This window comes from Engystomops pustulosus, chromosome 3 (assembly GCF_040894005.1).
Source record: "Engystomops pustulosus chromosome 3, aEngPut4.maternal, whole genome shotgun sequence".
Classification (NCBI taxonomy): Eukaryota; Metazoa; Chordata; class Amphibia; order Anura; family Leptodactylidae; genus Engystomops; species Engystomops pustulosus.
This window is the reverse complement of record NC_092413.1, coordinates 98548881-98570580: the sequence shown is the minus strand read 5'-3', so window position 1 is coordinate 98570580 and position 21700 is coordinate 98548881. Positions and strand designations below refer to the sequence as shown.

At 38.3% G+C, this 21700-nt stretch overlaps 1 protein-coding gene across 22 annotated transcripts in view; it reads right to left on the bottom strand.

Moving 5' to 3' along the window:
* Positions 1-21700, bottom strand: part of PTPRK (protein tyrosine phosphatase receptor type K) — a 233579-nt gene that overhangs the window by 45310 nt on the left and 166569 nt on the right. For 13 of the 22 annotated variants that reach the window (XM_072141567.1, XM_072141570.1, XM_072141572.1 and 10 more), the window contains exons 14-16: positions 12622-12760; positions 10787-10828; positions 5017-5046 (exon numbers count right to left, since the gene is read on the bottom strand). In XM_072141567.1, the coding sequence (XP_071997668.1) occupies positions 5017-5046; positions 10787-10828; positions 12622-12760 (211 nt within the window). The remainder of the gene's footprint in view (positions 1-5016; positions 5047-10786; positions 10829-12621; positions 12761-21700) is intronic. The other 9 variants (XM_072141578.1, XM_072141582.1, XM_072141579.1 and 6 more) reach the window with 2 other exon arrangements.

Sequence of the window (21700 nt, the reverse complement as noted above, 5' to 3'; positions counted from 1 at the left end):
TGTATAGTGTTGTTTTCACTTGTATATGTACCCTATGGTTTGTTAAGTACAGAGGAGTATGTTGGTACAATATAAAGTTATTGAAGTACTTACATTTCTAAATATGTTTAATGAATTCACAAAATTCCCGATTTATAGTATATTTACTTGAATAAGAATGTAGGGAAGGATCATATGCTTCTGTGTCCTTCAGTCACTGAACAAATGACCACTGAGCCAATCTCTGCTTTCAACCATCACAACTGAATCAAGGGCATGAGACTACAGGGTTCAGTCAGATTCGCTCAGTAGCCACATGCACAATAAAAGTTATGTTTAGTCTGATTGGATTCTGGTCCCTAAAAGTTAAATATTTCACCTGTTCAGAATCTATCTATAAACTTCTTTTCATAAAGTAATTTCTGTGTTTGTATATACACTATATTCATTAAGCCTTGCGTCTCAGCATTCTTTTTTTCTGAAAGCACAAGAAATGTTTTCTACAATAACAAAGCCCCTGCAACTAAGAACCTTTCCAATTTATTTTTTTTTGTTAAATTATTTTTGCAACTTAATGTCTGACCTTACATCCATGCCAATAGGCAGGAAAAATAGCTTTTATATCAGGTAACAAGACGCTTTTCTGAACAGTTGAAATAGAAATGGCAGGGGAGAAGGTCAACTGCTGCAAATAGCTTTGGCAGTAAATGTTATGAAGCAATATTTTTAATGAATACAAATGACTGTTGAGTTAAGGATTTTTTCCCCTTTCATATTACATCAGCCAAGGAATTTCATTTCATTCAGGGCTAATGCAATGCATGTTTCTTGGTCTATAATACAGCAGGATTAAAAGGACATGAAACCTCATCAGTGTCTTATTAGGTACAAAGGCAGTTTTAAATATTGATCTATATCAACACTTCCGGTTTTGCTTAGTGTCTTATAACCCACAGATAAGGCATGCAATATACTTCAATACTCCATGTACCAAACAATTTACCAGCAAATAGTGTATACAATTTGACAGCATATAAACATTTAAACATATAAAGTTTACAGCAGAAAAGGCTCCATTAACCACAGGAGTGTTAATATATATGAGGCTTATCGCGGTTTTAACACTTTTTAAACTTTATAGCAGAAGCTGCTTCGGCGCTGCGCGCACACAGCGCCGAAGCAGTTTCTGCTATAAAGTTTAAAAAGTGTTAAAACCGCGATACCGCGGTTTTAACACTACCGAAACTAAGCACCGGCACCAGCTCACCTTGAGCTGGTGCTCGGTGTTTACAGCTTACACCGACCATTTGAAATGGTAGGTTTCCTTTAAATCCTTTCATCTCCAGTCTATCAGCAAAATTAATTGTTCAATCCAAATACTACACTGTTGCCTCGAGTTAGCCAGTCATTTACCTGGTTGCACATCACGTTCTCAATACATTTCAAATTTCTCACCCTCCTCTACAAATCTTTCCACACAGTCGCAACTCCATAAAACTCATCTCAGTCTAGGGTCAGCGGCACACAACTGCGGTCAGTCTATGGATCCTAAACTGTCCAGTGGCTGGATTTCGCTGAGCAACCACAATGCATCATAGTGATATTTGATCTCCCTTCTGAATATATACATTATCAGGCTCAGGACACAGGAATCTGAACGGTCTATGATGCACGCACTGACAACAACAGTCTAACAGTCCTGTCCTTATGGATAGAATAAGTATACAATACTTAATCATTCCTCCAAAACATCAAGGCATATAAAAAGGGTATAGACTCAATCCAACTGCCATTCATTAACCTTTCTAAATTCCTAAATAAAAATATATGGATTGAGATATAGCCAATTACAAGCTGTGATTGGTGACCTCTGCTGTTACCTCACATTATGTCTCTGCATGTCATTCCAGTGAGGCGATTTGTGTCAGGCATGTACAGTATTAGTCACTGTTCTATACAGTTCTTTATTCTACTAGGACTTGGCTGGAAAACCCAATATGAGCATTTATAGGGACCTGACATAAGCAGCTGTAGATTTCATCCACCATAAACAAGTTATTTTTATTACTCATCATCCCCTGTGGGGCATACAAGAGAAGAGGTAAAATAGCAACACTGCTCTGACATTAAAGGGGCAGTACACTATCCTACAAAGCCACAGAATGAGAAGATTTTATTTGTCCTATAATAATAGAGGTCCCGGGTTTCCTTACCGTCTCAAATAAATAATATATGATAAAAAATCCCCTTCTTTATATAGCTACAAAGCAACATGGAGCTGAAGAGCTACTGACAGTTGATCTAGTGTAGGATCCAGTTTTATGTCAAACTTTAAAGCGGTTTTCCCACAAACTAAAGTTCGGTCCTTTCCACGGGACAGGGCCTAACTTGCTGATCAGTGGGGGTCTTAGTGCGGAGATCCCCACGGATTGTAAAAACCATCTGACCCATCGTCGCTTCCTCGCCGCCCATAACCGTTCTGTTCCATTAAACTCTTTGGAGCTGACGGAGATCGCCAAGTGTGGCACCAATTTCTTCAATTCTGTGCTGCTCATCTTTAAATGTTGTTATCTTTAGAATTGCTTTATGTATCATAACAATTTTCACTTCTATGCCATGTAAGACTTAAACTTGATAGAATAATTTTATAAATAACTTGTTAAACTAACAAAAAAATATGCTTTTCTGTCATTTTCCCTCATTAGATTATTTTTAATAATCAATAAAATTGTATAAAACTTTACCAAAATATGTTATAAATATGTAAAGTGTCAATCGATCACCAATTTCCAGGTTCAGAGACAGAGGCATGCATGTATTTTTGCAAAGGGTCTTCTGCAGAACATTCTGCCTTCAGTTGACAGGGTAGAGGGGGAAACAATTCCAGAACTGTGGCACCAAGAAACACACATTGGGGCTTATTTACGAAGGGTCCTGCGGCCGCATTTTCATCGGGTTTCCCGACTTTTCGCGGATCGCGTGAGTGATTGTCGCATGCGATTGGATTTTGGTGCATCGCCGCAGGCTTTCATGTGACAGAAATCGGGACGATCCGACGGATTCGGACTGAGCGTGGGAATGTCCGCCGGAATGCACAAGTGACATTTAAAGCAGCATATTGCATCTAATAGATTACTTACCAGCATATAATCTCTGAGGTCTTTCAAGTATTTCCAAGTTTCAATGAACCATATTACCATCAAAACCGCGCTAACTCTTAGTGGTTATAGAATGTAATATTTCCAGATCTAGCTGTGAACACCATGTCCCCACATAAAAAAAACTACATCCGATGGATTCGGACTAAGCGTGGGATTTAACATTTAAATTTGTGTCACATCCCATGCACCAGGAGGAAGATGGTGAACTCAATCAGACCTGATCGGGGAAGCTACACTGGTAGGAAAATCGGGCGCATAATTTTCTTGAATCGCGGCAGATGTGTATTTCAGCGGACATTCCAGATTGGGGATTGCGCAGGACCGGGTAAATAAATATGCCCCATTGTCTTTCTTGGTAAAACAGAACTGGAGATATCCACTATTAAAGTTACAGTCGGGAATTGAGATCTGTATTTAAAAATCCCATGTAATATTCTTCTTTTTAACTGGACAACAGTAATGTGTTTCTGTGCTGGCAATATGATCATTTGAAGTTTGACACCTTCATAGCACACACAAACATATATATTTAGCTCATTGTCATGGTGAACAAATCATAGAATGAGACATTTCTCACATTTAGATCATGTGAGGCTAATGCAAACTTCAAGACTTAGTATTTTCCAGAATATTTTCTGTAAATTGTAACATATCAGCACTTGGGTCATCATGAACTGGTTGGAAGTTATTGGTGCATCTACTACTATTTTTGTAGTCAGTTTTTGAAGTACAGACAGTCCCCTACTTAAGAACGCCCGACTTACAGATGACCCCTAGATACAAACAAACCATTGGAAGTTGGGAATTTACTGTACCTTAACCTTAAGCTACAATAAACAGCTATAACAGTTATCACAGGGGTCTGTAATTAAGCTTTATTGTTAAATCCAACAATTTTTAAATCCAATTGACACATAGGCCAAAAAAAGGTTGTCTGGAGCTACAATTATAAAATATACAGTTTCGACTTACATACAAATTCAACTCAAGAACAAACCTACAGAACCTATCCTGTATATAACACGGGGACTGCCTGTACCATTTTATCCAATAATAATAATAATAATTTTTCAGCAGATTTCACTTGTTTCTTTGCTATGGCAAGGCAAACTATAGAAAGGCTACGTTCACACTGACGTATGTCAGCGGTGATGGTGAGGAGGAGGGGTGATCCTACGGTCGTGTGAATGTGGCTTAAGAGGGTCACGTAACAGTATCTGCTCCGAACTCATCACACAAATTACATTTAAAGCAGCATATTGCATCTAATAGATTACTTACCAGTATTTAATCACTGAGGTCTTCCAAGTATTTCCGAATTTCAATGAACCATATTACCATCAAAACTGTACTAACCCTTAGTGGTTATAGAATGTAATATTTCCAGATCTAGCTGTGAAGCTTGTGAGAACACCATGTCCCCATATAAAAACACCACATGCAGCACCCTGTAGCATTTTTACACGCTCCAGTACATGGTCAAACTCAAACGATACAGAGAGCTATACAACACTTTGTTAGCAATTTGTTAAGGAGACAAAATAAAGAAAAAGAATAAGATGACATCAGACAGAACATGCAACAAAAAGTGTTAGTTGCTCGTGAAACATTCATTATGGATATCCCTCTAAGAATAAATAATGCAAGGTTAAGATTCATTATGACAAATATGTACACGTTGCAGGTTTTACTAAAGTGCTTAGTGCAAAGGTTTGGTTTACTTGAAAAGTGAACTAACTAGTTATTTCTGGGGCGTACACTGTAAACTAATAAGAGCATCATGATAACTTTTGAGCTGTATTTATTTTTACAGGGATATTGCTTCTCGAGTAAGTGTTAAAAACCAAAATAAAGAAGGTGGCCGTTTTCTACTTACAGGTAGTAGGAGTAAGAATAGTAGCTCCTCCTGGTAAGCAAATCACAAACAGTGGGGGAAAGAGAAGCAATGGTGAATGAAAAGCATGAATTGTTCACATTCAACAAAGCAGCACAAGAAAAAAAGAAAAAAAAAAAAGAACAATGAACACTTAAAATATATTATTTTCATATACATGTCACATGTTAGCGATTCAGTGTATACATGCATTAATATGTCTTGCCATGCAAATCAACATAAAATACATGTTAGCAGCAAAATAATGTGTGTACACAAGTAAGATGACTTCTGAGAGAGAAATTACTAAAGCAAATTACATGCCAACATTAAAATCATTGGGAGGCGGGGGAGGGGAGCAAAATAAAACAAGAAAAAAATGAATAAACAACAATAATGAACATTTAAATGAATTATGAATTTCAATGTCACAGTTCGACCTTCCTAAGATGAATTGTCCTATAAGTACATAAGACTCCCGGATCTTGGAAACTTAAAGTGTAACCGTCATTCTGAGCAAAAATGTCCTGAGAATCATTCCTTTAAGTATTTTGCCTCTCGGTGATCATTTAGTACATTTTTGGCCCATAGCAACCATGGTTTCCAGCTCTGAAAAAAACTACAATCAGCAAGGATTGCCTCCTGTCACCTCATCACAAGCACGTGCTGCTGACCAATGAAATATCTATCTACCGATCACAGATCATATCTACCTACCCAAGTAAAACTTCAGCAAAGCACATGAGGGCACAGCTTGAAGACTTGGAGAGTCTCTCCTGCCACTTCCTGCTGTGGAGAGTGTGAGGGAATTCGGGAGGGGAGAGTGTGAGGGAATTCGGGAGGGGAGACTGATGGATCTGCAGCTTGCGTCTATGTAGATTATTTTTTATTTATATACAAGGGGAAAGCTAAGGGAGAGATAAGTGAAGTTGTTTGATTACTACATAAGTTAGGGCTTCTGGTAGCACATGACTGAGTGCTGGAGTACTGAGCCATGATGTAAACAGCTGAAAGCAGGGAGAGGAGGGGGGGGTGTTGTCTCTACAGTAGTCAGCTCCTCAGTGAAAACAGAATGTGCCTAGCAACCGCTATCTAAGGAGTCACTGACAACAGGGGGAAGGCTGCAGAATACAAGAGCAAGGAGCAAGATTCAGTTAACTAATCCAATTGCAAAAGGGCTTAAAATGACCTGCCCTACAACATATCAAAAGTTTTTTGAAATGACAGTAACTCTTTAACTTCATGATTTAATGTACAATTGTACAGATTATTTTATTGATCTACCACAACAAATTCACCCTTCATATGGAAAATAGAAACACTGTCCCTTTGATTGGAGAACATAATGGCTAAGTGTTCCTAAACCCAAAAATCAGACTAATGGCTATAAATAGTCCACGTGCTTGTTGTCCTCAGATGCTTTATTTGCTTTTAAGCTCTTAAGGACGCCGCCATTTGGGGACTTAAAGAAGACCTCAAGACCAGTAATACCGGGTAGTAAAGGGTTAAAAGTTCTCCCCATATCACCTAAAATTACCTGCCTCTGAGGCTCTGTTCCTTAATTATAGCAGTTTTTCTAATATGCAAATGAATGGACAAAAAGTCTGTTGTGAAGAGAAGAGTCATGCTTACTTCAGGCTGTCAGTATTTGGGAGAGGCTATGCCCTATTGAAGAACATTTCTGAACTTTTTTGTTGGAGCAGTTGGAACGGTTTTCCGAATTGTAATTTTTCACCATATAGCCTAATGAACATTCTACCTTTATTCTATTGGTCAGTATGATTATGGCTATATCATATTTCTATATTTATTTTTTGTGTTACAAATTTTTAGGAATGAATTGTCTATTCCAAGGGTATCACACTTATTTTTTTATGTCCATGGAGCTGGTTGAGGGCTTATTTTTTTGTGGGACAAACTTAACTTTACAACAGAACCATTCTGTAGCAGATCCTTTACTAATCACTTTTCGTTATTTTGTGGAACAAAATAGGTAAAAAGCTTCAAAGAACTGTATGTGTATGTTTAGTATGATGATTTTCACTTTTCACTCATTATTTTATACTTTTATATGTAATGAGGGTATATGACTATGTGCCTATAAGATCCTGTTTGTGTGGCACAATCTTACAGGCTCTAAATATGGACAGTCCAGCAATCCTGATCAGACCCCGGGTTTCCATAGTGGCGATAATCGAACCTGAAAGCTGCATGGGTTTGGGGGACTTAATCGTGGTAGGATAATACCCCAGAGAGCATTTAAATGTAGAAGGTTAAGCACCCAAGATCAGAGCTCACTCTAACAGCAGGCGTTACACTGGGGTGTCAGCTTTTGCTTGCAGCTGACACACCGTTCTTATGGGTGCCGGCTCAGCTCTGATGATCTGCTAAACCAGCATCAGCTCAGCAACAAATATATCGGTCACTGTTAACTAATAGAGTTCAGTGGCCGATATATCAGTTGCTGAACATAAAGTGGTTAAACTGGTCAGTGACTTCTGCAGTGAAACCAGCCCCCCCCCTCCCTACTATTACACTGTAGGGCAATGAATGGAGTGAGGTGATGATCTAGGGGTATTTTCCATGAAAAAGTCATTTTAGGAAAGACCCAACAATGAGATTACAACTAAAGAAATCATAAGTAGTTAGAAGTCTGGTTACAGTTTGAAGCACTTGGGCTTCAATGAATCTACTGGCCTCCATGCTATGCACCAACATGTGAAACTAGTCACAGAAGCAGGGAGGACAAAAGGCACATTCAGGCCCTAAAATAGATAACTTCAATTATTGCAATGAGTCTAACTTCAAAGTACTTTGCTTCCTTTTGGGCATATTAAAATACAACATGCTGACTGCCAGCCCATTCCACAAAAGACAGGGCAAGTCCTATTTCTGCCCATCTTTGCGGAAATGGCAGTCATTTCCTATGGACATGGATGGAATTAGCCAGATGGGTCACAAGCGGGAGATCACATTACCCTGCACGCAGCCCCAAAAAATCGTAGACAAAGTTACTAGAAATCAGAGTTCCAGAAATTATTATTCCTAATGTCACATATAAACAAAAACATTACAGAAAAGATTCTATGGCGGGAAAATAAACCACAGGCAACTGACTGGTCGCACTTTGCACATCAGCTATTCACTGTCATGGAGAATAACCATGTCATTGCAGCTAGTTTTGAGTCTAGAGGTTTCTTCCCAAGATATCATTATGATAAATACCTAAAATTACATGTAATGCTTCAGCTTCATCTACACATAGAACAATGGAAGATTAGATGATCCATTGATATTTAACCAAGTCTATAATAAATGGAAAGGTCTCATGTGGCTGCATGAACCTGTGAATCACAAAAAAGGAGTCAAAATTACACTTTGTTTATTACTGAGTTAACTCTTATGTTCTGTCTGTAACAGTACAAACTCCATATTTTAATCACTCTGCTAATCTGTAGAAATATTACTCATACAGTCTATGGTTGTAGAATGGACTACTCCCAAGGTGATGCCAAACACTACCTTTTGACTTATGAGCACAATGAAACTAAAATCTCAGATGTTGTAGACATTCATCTAGAAGCAGGCTATAAGAGCAAAACTAACCTTAACCAACACCAAATTTTTTAAGCAGACAGTACTTACACAAGGTAGGTCAGGGCCGGTGCCAGCACCAGGCATACCCGGGCAAGCGCCAGGGCGCGGCAGCACGTGGTGAAGGGGTCTGTATGTAAAAGAACCATGATGGGGTTGTATATAATTAAATTGCGAGGGGGCTGTATATAAAATAACCATGACAGTGCTTTTTGGGAATGATAAACTAGGGAATATTTTTTGTTTTTTAATGTTAATGCTGTCACATGAGTTTGTTTACATGGCGCTCGGACCAGAGCAACAGCAGCGCGGGACACCCGGAGGGTGTCGGAAGGCAAGTAGATCTTTATTTTTTCATAACTCTCGAACAACCCCTTTAAGGCTCTATTGCCCAGGGGCCTTCTGACACTGGCCCTGATGTAGGTACCTGGAGAATGTACTATATGCATACTGTGGATAAAACTGAAAAGCAACACCGAGGGTGCGACCACACATTCAGTTTTTCAGATGCAGTTTTTGATGTCCAAACCAGGAGGGGAGGGAAATAGAGTAGCACCTTTCCATTTTTTATCTTATCTTAACCCATTATGATCCACACCTGCTTTGGATTCAAAAACTGCATCCTAAAAACGGAGCTTGTGGCTACACCCTTTATAAATTTGGATGTTCCTTATTAGAGAAGATTGGGACTGTGTGTCATGATGTAACTTTGTGAAGCTGTCAGAGCTAGAACACATGCTGCAATGAGTTTAGCTAACACAAACACATACAGATTAATGTGAGCATGTAAATTTGCAGCTGTGACAGTATTTACTCCATCAGAGTCGTATTAAGAATACTTCCACAAAAAAATCCTATGGAAGTAGATTTTATTTTCATTTAACTTCACTACTAAGTTGAAGGATATGATGATCTCAGTTATGACAAAGGTGTACAGGGAAGGGCAGCTTATTAAAATGTAATTCAAGTAGCATTACTCATGTGATGTTGAAGAGAGCTCTACTATGAAGCATACACATGAACAGACACTACTAATCCTGAGAACAAATCCGGAGAAAAAATCCCAGCTACTAAATGCACATATGTGATAATTGAGAAAAAGAAATATCTTAATTATTCTATACAAGCCCATTTCTATGTATTGTGCCAGAAGACAGCCAATTAATACAATGTCATTAACCACCTCTTCTATTGTTCAATATACTCCAGACTTTATCTGAGACTAATGGCCCAATTAGCTTCCTAAAGGAACTTCCCGACAAGCAGGTATTTCATTACAGCCTCTTCTCACACCACTCTTCCCAATGGATTACACATTTTACCAAAGTTAACACAAACTATGGCCAAAAATCAATTTTATAGATTTACTACACTAGGGTGTGTTCTGAATCCTCATTACATATGCCATGAATGCATTTTAATAGTACCAAATATCATATTTCTTTGAGGTAGTTCACAGCTTTTTAGGTCACAGAAAAAAAAAAAACATACAATTTACTGGCGCAACAAACACATGGTCACATGCATGGAGCCTAATATAAGGCAGAGCAAACCCATCTTGGACAGAACAGGGTACTCAGGCAGAGTAGGGGAAAACAAAACCCTACACTACAAAGTTCTGCAAACTGTTTTTCATTAATGTGGTATTCTTCCAATCATCCGTTTATTTTCTACTTCTGATGGTACCAACTCGAACACTCTATTTCTGTATAGCAGTCAAATAGTTGTTGATATGTGCTAGCATGGAAATAAATACACATATATTTAATATGTATATTATTTGTTTCCATCTACTAAAGTCAACAAAAGTATAAAGTGACATGTATATATTCGTGTATCAGCAGCAACACAAAGCAAGTCTTGTATAACAAAATATGAGATATGTCTATGATGTGACTGATGAACAGCAGCTTCTGTGTTATAGGACTAGTACAAATGGCCAGTCTATAGATTCCATAGACTTTATGAGTAAAGTGCAGCTTTCTACCCATATGCAGCTGATGCATGGGACAAAGGGTACACTTTAAGGGATTCTTCCCAATTTCTTCCAAACTCTTTTTAGAAGTACAATATTACTACAAGGGTAAACAACATAAATAAGTCTTCAAAAGAAAGAACTAGAAGATGAACACATGGAAGCACATGGGTAGCTGGCTTGCACACAACACCGGGAGCATACCTAATGCTTCTAATGCAGAAGTTCCTTCGCCATGTTATATATCTCCAAGGGATAATAGTAAAAAGCAATAATTAATCAGTCCAATCAGAAAAAGAGAACATATCCACAATCACATTGAGGTTCTCAGGTAAGCTGAAGGCGTTTTTGGTTAAGCAGAAACATTGACTACTGTTCTTTGTTATACATGACATATTAGGACAAGGGCAAGCAGATATTACGAACATGCCTAAAATAGAAAGATTATCAATAAAAGTTCAATTATATGCGGGGCATGCTGCCAAGCTTACATAATGTAGACACTGAGCAAACATTAATAAAGGTTATTGGCCGTCTTACACCATAGTGCCACAGGGTGGTGCTGTTTCATTTATATTTCCCCTCCCCCCGAAATAATAGACGACTAAACCTGTAAAACCTATGCCAAAAAATCATGCACCTAAACATGGCAGAAGGGCAAGCGGCACCAGAGATACAACTATACATTACAATATAATTTGGCAAATAAAATGGCACTTGTTGTCTTGCCAAAACTTTTTATACAGTACAAAAAAAACTTTTCAATTCATAAACATGAATAGTTAACCATTTATGCATAACATAAAATACATATTAAAGCATCCATCAATTGTTTAATAAACTTAATAGGCAATAGCCATGCTATCTTGGGGGACCTACAATTCAAAGTTTGAATGGCAGCTTTCTTGATACTTGGACACATTACTTGTTTTCATAGATCAGCAACAATGAAATTACTTCATTTTCAGCTTTCAAACATTACAGAAATCAAATAGGGATACAGCCCAATAAGGAAAGCAGGATACACATTTGTGAATACACAGCAGTGATTACAAAACAGCATATTGCATTATGTCATTTCTGTTACAACAAGAAATCTAGGAATTTCAATTGGGGGCTACCATTCACATGGTGACACAAGCTGCCAAGGTCAGACTAACACTATTTATCAGAATGGTTAACGCCCACTTGTCCATTTATTCATAAGTTTCTGGTAGGCATAACAGTAAAACACAGTTCTACAAAAATAGAGAGAATACTAGTTTTAACGAAAACAGAAATGTCAGGGGAGAAGACAGGTCCTCTCTGATGAGGACGGAAAGTTATAAATGGACTGTAGTAGTAGATGGAAGATTAACAGAATAACATATTAGCGCAGTGGTGTGGATCGTGATAGAGCAACTTTTATTGTAGCTACGGGAAAACGTGACCTATACAAATAATTATTTCATACTTGGTTTTCTCATATTTATCCAAGAGCAGAGTGATGCCCCAGAGATGCCTGAAACTAAGCTGTATAAATGTATAAAAGTCACAAACTAGAGCAAGCTGGATTAAAAAGGCTAATTTTTTTTCCCCATTTGCAGAAGTCCCATGAAGCAAGTAATTTTATCTCACTAATCTTATACAATTATATTGTTATAAATCACATTATTGGTCTTAATTCAGCTAACTCAAAAGTAGCTGTGGATATAATTGCAGGGCATGACATTTACATGTTCACATGTTTGTGTTACGTGTCATGTGTCTCAGTTTTATTTCTATTGTTACTATACACCTCAGCAGAGTCTGCAGTCATACTCCTTTCCATCTACCCATTACTTTTTAATAACCTACCAACCAAATGTTACACGGGTGCATCAAAAATTCCAGCCATATTGATGTGCAGCAGCTTGTGGGCAGAACCTTTATTTAAGGAGCGCCGTCTATGATAATTGTCCGCCAAATCTTTAAAAGGTTTCTTTATACATTCCTGTTTTTACTTTAGGTTCTGACGCGAATGCCAAAATATATGGAATAAAATAATTATGGACACTTACCTTTTTTTAACTATTAAAATGACAACCAGTAGGAGTAGGATGAACACCAGTATGCCTGCACTGATGCCAGCTATTTTAACCACCTGGTCAGTTTGCTTGGCAGGATCAGGGATTACTTCAGGTTCCTCAGTTGCAGCAGCTAAAATAAAACCAAAGACAAGATGTTTAATAAAAGTACAGTAAAATAAATTACCTATGCTTTTGAGACTATGCTAATTCACACCAGTGATCTCTCAAAATGATTATTTTTTACTGTATGAGAGATATGGCCCCAGAAGCTCTATATTCTCTGGAGGGATATAAATACGATGTCCCTGTATAAATCAATCTACTGAGTTTTTAAAAAAAAATATCCTATGATGATCACTGCCTAGTGTGTATAGTGTGAATTTTCTGTTTCATGTCTGACGAAGAGAACTAATATTCGCGAAAGCTCAACATCAAATATACTCCATTAGCCTCAAAAAAGTATCATCTGATTTCTTCACACATCTTCTGCTCTCCATGGCTCACACGGTACAAATCTACACTACTAGCAGAATATAATGAATTCTGGGCTGTTGAAAAACCAATAGCTAGTGGACTAAAATGAAAAAGCAAAACCAACATTAAGCCATCCGTGTCACATGGATAAATTATTCATGGACACATACTGTTCACTATCATAGGAATGTCCTAAGATGTATTGTTATTTGAATTGTGATGTAAATATATCAACACAGATTCCAAGACATCAGCCTAACTTCTTCAGAAAGCCCTACATAGATAAGAAACTTAAAAGGATTGTGCTTAATGTCCTGGACACTAACATCCAGTGTATCCATTACCATGTACAGCACAAGGGCAATGAATCAAGACAAAACAGAGAGAATTATACAACACAGGCTCAGCTTCAGAGAGCCAAGAATCTATCATCACAGCAGTTTTAATATGTAGTACTCAGGCAGTACAACCTGCTCCAGCCCTGTCATTCAGCCTTGCAGTTTTCTTGTTTGGCACAATATAATATCCGAATCCATGTGTTGAGCTTCACCATTTACACATTTAAATCGAGGAGAAAAGAAAACTACAGCAAAATGTTATAAGCAAATGTTTTTGGCTTTTTGACGTACTGATATCATCCATTAGCAGGACTCGCATACAATAGCTACTATATTTTAATAGTCCAAAAAACACTCTATTCTATAACCGTACCCAGTATAATTCAATAGAAACGTGAACTGAGATTAGAAACCCAACAAAATGTTCTAGAATTTTTAGCAGGCATGTTTTATCGGAGATAATTTATCTACAGGTCCGTCTGCTGCTCAGATTAGGCTGCAAGCAGCCAGCTGTAAGACATGTCCAACAATACAGCTATATAATACAGGTTTCTTGTTAACTTCTTGCACTGAAATATAGCAAAATAATGGAAGAGGCTGTGTGAACAAAGAAGTTTCATGTCACAGTGAAGCGAATTTGTAATATATATGTATACACAAATATATGTATAAAATATTAAGTGTATTTATAATAGCAATGTCATGACCTGATCGGTAAGATATAACTTTTTGTGGGAAGAGCTACTATTTTGGGCACTTTTTGATAACTTTGTATTAAAACTTTTATGTGCAGTGAGATGGCAAAAAAGTGTTGATTCAGACATTTGGCCATTTTTCTCCGTTATAAATTTGTATTTTGAGATGTGAGCATACTCAACATGTTTATTATGGGTCCTTAATGGGTTGTTAAAGGTTTATAAGGGGGGTTTCTTGTAGAAAATACTCATGCATACACAAAGATATATTATGTATGTAACATATTTCCTTTCTTTTTAACCAACCTTAGAATACCAGAAATTAAGGCATTAGACAAGACCTCTGAAGTTACAGATATAGACAGCCAGAAAAGTTAATAAGTGAAAGCTTTCCTATTTTCAGTTGACTAATTCAAGGGGCATCTTAGTATGATTTGTCTGATAATATAATATGTTATCCATAACTGTAACATGGTGTTCCTATAGAATAAAGGTAGCATGATAAATTTTGTTTTGTTCCCCTTGCCGAATAAAAAAGTAAATTTACATGTACCCTTAAAATTAAGCATTACAAAGTACACCTTAGGCCTCATCCACACTACCGTAGTGGGAACATATTTACAGCGACATATATACGCAAGATATACATCCCCACAGGGCGGCAATGGGCACACGGCGTCATATGGAGCTACACCGTACTGTTCCATAGCCGTGAAAAGATGGGACGTCCTATCTTTGCCCGGCATACAGCGCCGTGTGCCATGTTCCTTTACAGTAAATTACCTCATAACCTGCCCCCAATTAGAAATAACATGAGGTAAAGGGGCTAACCCCTTTAAGTATTCAATAGACATATTCTTCAGTAACAACATCACTCATTGTAGGAAAACCGTTTAAACTGATATATTTATTGTAAATGGGCCACAAGTAACTTGAACTTACACTAGATCTTAATTTCTTAAGCTATACATGTTTTGATTTTCTGCATTTAGATCAGACTAGAAGTATTGCAATTGCTTTTTAATTGATTTTGTGTAAAGTCTTAAATGGAAATTGACGTCCTTCCTATTTGTCCTTCCTAAAACCCATTACAAATATGATCCACTGGCAGCTATTTCATGAGTTTGTCACAAAAAGCACTGCATGGCACATGCTGAGGAATTCTCAGTAGTCCTACAGGGTATATTTGGAGCACTACTCTGACAAAGGTTTCAAGCTATTCATACAATTCACTGATCCTCTGCAAATGATTTCATAATGGCATCTCATCTGAACCTTATGAGGGTGAAGTTCAGCATAAGCTACTAAAAATGAGAATACTACAGAAACCTTTCACGTTGGCATGTTGACTGTTTTAGAGTCACACCATTTTATTGGTGTTAATGGAAAAATATTTAGAAACCTAATACATCTTGAAGGAATGTTGCGGATGAACATTAGAATATGCCTTACGTGAAGTTACGTCATTAGTCTGTGCGCCCTGGAGCAGATGCACAAGAAAAGCTCTACGGTTTGTGGTCCATAAGGAGACGGCTGCAGGCACTGACACAGATGCTGCCTATATGCCCTTGATGTAGAAGTAGAACTTTCTTCTCTTTATAGAATGAATTACAACATAATAGGATGAATTGGGAAAACACTGCACAATGCGAATGGTTTAGAAGTATTAGGGATCCAACTGACAAATCTTTATCTGCTCAAGCAGCTCAGAGCTTTGCTCATCATCCTGAGCTCACAAACTATCTTCTTGTTTCTCATTTTTACAGATTTGGAAGGATTTTAGAGCGACATATGGAAGGCATTAAAGAGCATCAAGGGTTTAAACATTGTATTGCTGTGATAAGAGGGACACCGAAGGGGCAAGAGGCTCAACTATATGCAGGAATGCAGAGTAATGTGGCTTGTGTCATCCTAGGAAAAAAGTTATAAAGAGAGTATAGAAAATACATTTCTTGTGCTTGAAAAAGAACCCTTTTCACAACTGCTCAAGAAAAAAAGCTACAATTAATCTAGACTAAGGCTGTCTGCACGTGATGATGCTGGGTCCATGGGATCTGACCAGCACAAGGGTCATTTCCAGTAATAGTGCCCCGAAAAGTGACATGGTATGTTTGAGGAGTCCAATCATTGGATGAAGCAGGTCAAGTGTTCTGTGGAACTGCAAATTGGGCGAAAGGCCTGGACCTTGACCTTTTTTTCTCTCTTACCCTGGCTTCCTGGGGATTTTGCCATTAATCTTTGTCATGTAAGTTTCTACCATTAGAAAAAGCAACAAAATAAGCATTTTGGGATCAAATTTTATTATAACACAGAGAAAAAGTTGATCAAATTTAGTAGAGGCAATTAAAAACGGTCCTAGTCAAACAAGCAGTTGGTGCACTATATGGCCCAGTTCACATCTCTATTAGGTCTTCAGTTATTGTGAAATACATCTTTCCAGCAACAGAGATAAGGTATAGTGAAAAGACTCTCTAAGGCTACATTCACACTAGAGTATGGGGGACGTATATACGGGCGACATATATGCGGCCGATATACGTCCCCCATACACTTCTATGGGCTCGCGGCGCCCTACGGGGGCGGTACAGTGCAGCACACGTGCGGAACCGTACCGCTCCGTAGCCCGGCAAAAGATAGGACATGTCCTATCTTTTCCCGTATTACGGCGCCACGGCCACACATTGCTATGGAGAGGAGCGGGGGTGAGCTGTGCTCACCTCCTCCTCCTCCTCTCCCCGCGTTGCCGTGTGCCTGCCGTGCTACGGCGCGGCGGGCTCACGGCAGTGGGAATGTAGCCTAACAGAGATGTGAACCTATGTCTCAAGATGTACAGGCAGTCCCCGGATTACATACAAGATAGGGTCTGAAGGTTTGTTCTTAAGTTGAATTTGTATGTAAGTCGGAACACTATACTTTATCATTGTAACCCTCAGCCAAATTTTTTTTTTGGTCTCTGCGACAATTGGATTTTAAAAGTGTTGGATTGTCATTAGAACCAGGATTAACAATAAAGCTTCATTGTAGACACCGGTGATAACTGTGATAGGCTGTTTATTGTAGCCTAGGGGTAAAGTACAGTAAATTGCCAACATCCAGAGGTCCGTTTGTAACTAGGGGTCGTATGTAAGTCAGTTGTTCTTAAGTAGGGAACCGCCTGTATATCCATTATTTGCCACCAACTATGCAGCTCCTTGGCTTCTAATGTTAATAGTATTTTAAATTATATGTAAAGGAAGCATCCTGTGCAAAGCTGGGCATGAGTGTTTTTGTGGAGATCAGGGAAAATAAATATCAGCTGAAAAAGCATTGTCTGACAGATATCCTTTCTTAATTTGTAGCTCTCATGTTTACGCAGTTGGGCTTGTAAATACCTATGCATTCAACTTGCTGGAGTTTTTGCAAAGTAGAAAAGCAAAAAAAAAAAAAAAAGTAATGTCCACATTTGAAAGACTTTATTCTGTACAGCAGCTGCAAAAGTTGTCTCTACTAAATATGGACATGAAAGTGATAAAACTATGATGATTTATTGAGTAAGTGTTTACCAAGTGAAATGTAGAATCTACAAAGTGAGGCCAGCTGCACATGAACGTGCACAGTCTGAGGAATTGGACCGGTTTGCTGCTCATATCCCGTAGAACAAGAACATTACAGTCCTTACATTATAGAGAACTAAGAAGTCCCCAGTCTGCAGGCTGAACAGCAGCACTGACACCGACAACTGTTTGACTGTACATATAATGAAAGTAGTCCCCATCCACAGCACTGATCTTGGTGCATAGGAACTGACCAACAACTTCTATTCCCGCGGACTGGGCCTTAAAAGTATTTCCACTGCCATCATATCCACAGCTGTTCTTACAATTCTACTGCAAACATTCCACAATTTTGGGTGTGAGGGTGATGCCACACATGGCATTTTGAACCCCTTTTTTGGTCAGTTTTTAAGCAGTCTGTTGAAAAATGCATGCGTTTTTTCAAACCGCATCATTTTTTTTTCAACCAGTTTTAATTAAGATAATTGGTAAATTCTGTAAAAAGCAAATGCGTTTTCCAAAAACACATGCGTTTAACAGACTGCCTAAAAACGGACAAAAAACGGCACATGTGGCATCACCCTTACACTTTTGTTTTATATATTGTTTGAATATACACAAGTATAATACAGGGTGGTTGCAAAAAGATATTGATACGCCCCGGGGTAAAGCCACTTCTGATTTTGATTGTGTTCAGAATCACAAGGTAAACCCCCGTGGGCGGTGCTTGGCATGATCGCTTATGTGTTTCCAAAGAAATACATTTGATCAGTAACAAGTGTTTTGTATTATTAAAATGCTTGTTACCTCATGGATCAACAGTTTTCAATGAGATTATACAATAAGGGCGCAGTCACACATAACGCATTCACAAACGCAGTGTCAACCTCGTAACAATTAAATGCATTTGCCATAGGGCCAAGACCGGCCCCCGTGTGCTAGCACTGCGTTTGTAAACACAGCGCTAGTGGTGGGTGTGACCCTAAAACAAGTAGAAAAAAAGGAGGTAACTTATAGACATGTATATTTATTATATCTGCCACAGATTTAAGTTGCATACAATTTAGCAAAAATGCTGTGGTTATTTGAAATCAGTTTTTGCACCACTCTGCAAAAGGCACTCAAGAAGTATGATAAAACAGCAAAAAATTGGCACGTATGAATACACCCTAAAGTGACTTTGCTATTAAGAGAAGCTATTTCAGCCGATATGCGGTGCTCATTTTAGGTGCTAGCATGCATATTCAATCAGCAGCATTAAGCTTCTTGTGCTGATAACTGCTGTGACTGGAGATTCTAGAGGAATAAATGAGTAGAGTACAGCGTCTTCATATACTCAGGCATTTTCCTTAATTAGTCAAAACTGAATCAGTATAATGAAAGAACATTACAGAAGAATGTGCAACCATTTACAGTTATGCTACACTAATTTCAATATAGCAGAACACGACACATAGGTTTAGTAGAACTGAATTTTTTTCAGAATTTAGAAAAAATAATAAATTAAAAAACAGGATTCAGATAACAAAAAACTTTCAGACATTTAAGAAGGCTGACTAGCAAAATTGTTAAATTTCTACAAACAGCAACATGACTCTGTAAGGCCAAGTGCACACATGCCTGTGGAAATGGACCCGTGTTTTGTTCAGATACCATAGAGTGCGCAGTGCAGTCAATGGGAGTTCATGCATCAAAGTAAATATGCCAACCAAATAGCAGTGCAAACACGAACAGTTCTAACAAAACGCACACTGCAGTTTGGTATCAGACAGGGAGTCCTTGCATCATATTAGTTTATGAAGCAAGGTCTAGAGTATGCTGTCAATGGGATCAGCACTCTGCCCCATCTGGCCCAGGTGTTCTTAAATCACAAGAGATCGCACACGGTGGCTGCCTATTTAGCCAGATTCTGAGACCGCATGGAACCGTGAGCGTTCAAGACCTGTTCACATGGTGCAGTCTACATGCCGTCTACTTTTTCTGTAGTGCAGTGCTGGTGGGGACCCGGGAGCTATGGGGGCTTAGGGTGGTGGCACACGTGGCGTTTTTGACTGTTTTTAAGCAGCCCGTTAAAAAACACTTTTCCCAACTATCATAATTGGGGAAAAACTGACAAAAACGGAAAAACAGATGCGTTTTTAACAGAGTGCTTAAAAACTGCCCAAAACACCACGTATGCAAACACCCTTAGGCCGGCGGCACACATGGCGTTTTGAACCTGCTTTTGGGCCGTTTTTAAGCAGTTCGTTAAAAAATGCATTATTCAGACATTTCAAAAATTATGAAAATGTAAAGCAAACGTGGGAAAATGTATACAGCAATTAATTTAGGTGGTAAAAACTACCTGCCTTAAATTTTGAGAATGTTAAACTTTTCAAAATTATTATTATTGTTTTTTTTTTATAAATAAATGCAAAACTTATACAGGCGGTCCCCTACTTAAGGACACCCGACTTACAGATAACCCATAGTTACAGACGGAGCCCTCTGTCCACTCTGACCTCTGGTGAAGGTCTCTGAATGCTTTATTATAGTCCCTGACTGCAATGATCAGCTGTAACGTGTCTGTAATGAGGTTTTATTGATAATCATTGGTCCAATAGCAGCAAAAATTTTGAAACTCCAATTGTCACTGGGACAAAAGCAAAAAAAATTGTCTAGAACTTTAATTATAAAATATAGTTTCGACTTACAAATTCAACTTAAGAACAAACCTCCAGACCCTATCTTGTATGTAACCCGGGTACTTCCTGTAATCCAAAATATACCACTAAAACAAAGTACAACATGTGAGGGGGGAAAAAAAAAATCTCATAATTGCATAGATAGGTAACAGTGTTCGAAAAGTTATAACCATATAAAGTGACGCATGTCAGAAAACAAAAAATGGGTCTGAGACTTGAGCTTAAAAATGGCTACGTCAATCAAGGGGTTAATAGGCAAATGAAAACCACAATGTAAGGCTACATTCAAACGAACGTATAAATGATGTATATACGTCCCCCATACACTTCAATGGCCTTGCAGCGCCGTACAGGAGCGGTACGTTGCAGCACACGTGCAGCACCTTACCGTAGTCCGTAGAATGATATGACATGTCCTATCTCTCTACGGAATATGGCGCAGCGCTCTGTGTATTCTTAAAGGGAGGGACGGGGGTGATCAGCGCTCTCTTCCTTTCCCGGCAGGCATCGTGTGCATGTAGCCTAAACCAGTTGGTTTTGCCAGGTTGATCTGGTTGATGAGCAATAAAGAAATTTCAACTCTTGTAAGTGCCTACTCCAGTAACTGTGACCAAATAGAGAAGTGAAATACAGTTATTAAATTGCCGGTTTATACAAATAAAGAAATGTCTAAGAATGTCCATAGTCTACTAAAGAGACTGGACTGTACAGCAGCGATGGAGTTAACCGGATCATTATGAACCACTATAAACACTCTAGACAGGAGAAGAGCTGGTCTTGTTTTAGTGGTGATTTAGTTAATAGCACTTGCCAAGGACCACTGCTCTGAAATATTCTCTCAGCAGGAAAGCACCAAACTGGCATTAGTAGGACAGCTACAGATACAAGATTTTCTTAGAAGATGTGATTTAAAGCTTCACTTTACACAATTCCTGCAGAGCAAATGACGCAGCAGGAAGTATGCAAGTATAATAACCAAAATGATACAGGATACAAGTGTACAGAGATCTAGAAGGATTTCATTCCAGTGGAAAGCATTAAACCACTACATAGCATGCAGCGCTTGAGGAGCAATTACAAACACCTTTACTAGAAATGTATATAAACTATTATAATGGGAAAGTATTTATCACAAGGTATATGGTACAGGATAGAGTTAAACAGTCAGACTGACCCCTGAAAGACTTCTCAGCTATTGGATATGACAAGTGTGTCCTAAAAAAGCCAGGAATGTCACTGGGTCCATTAACAGAAACCATAATACGAGGATAGCTGGTACAAGGTGATAACTCTGTACACTATCATAGATAAGAAGGGTAATTAAATATCAACCTACTCATTATTCC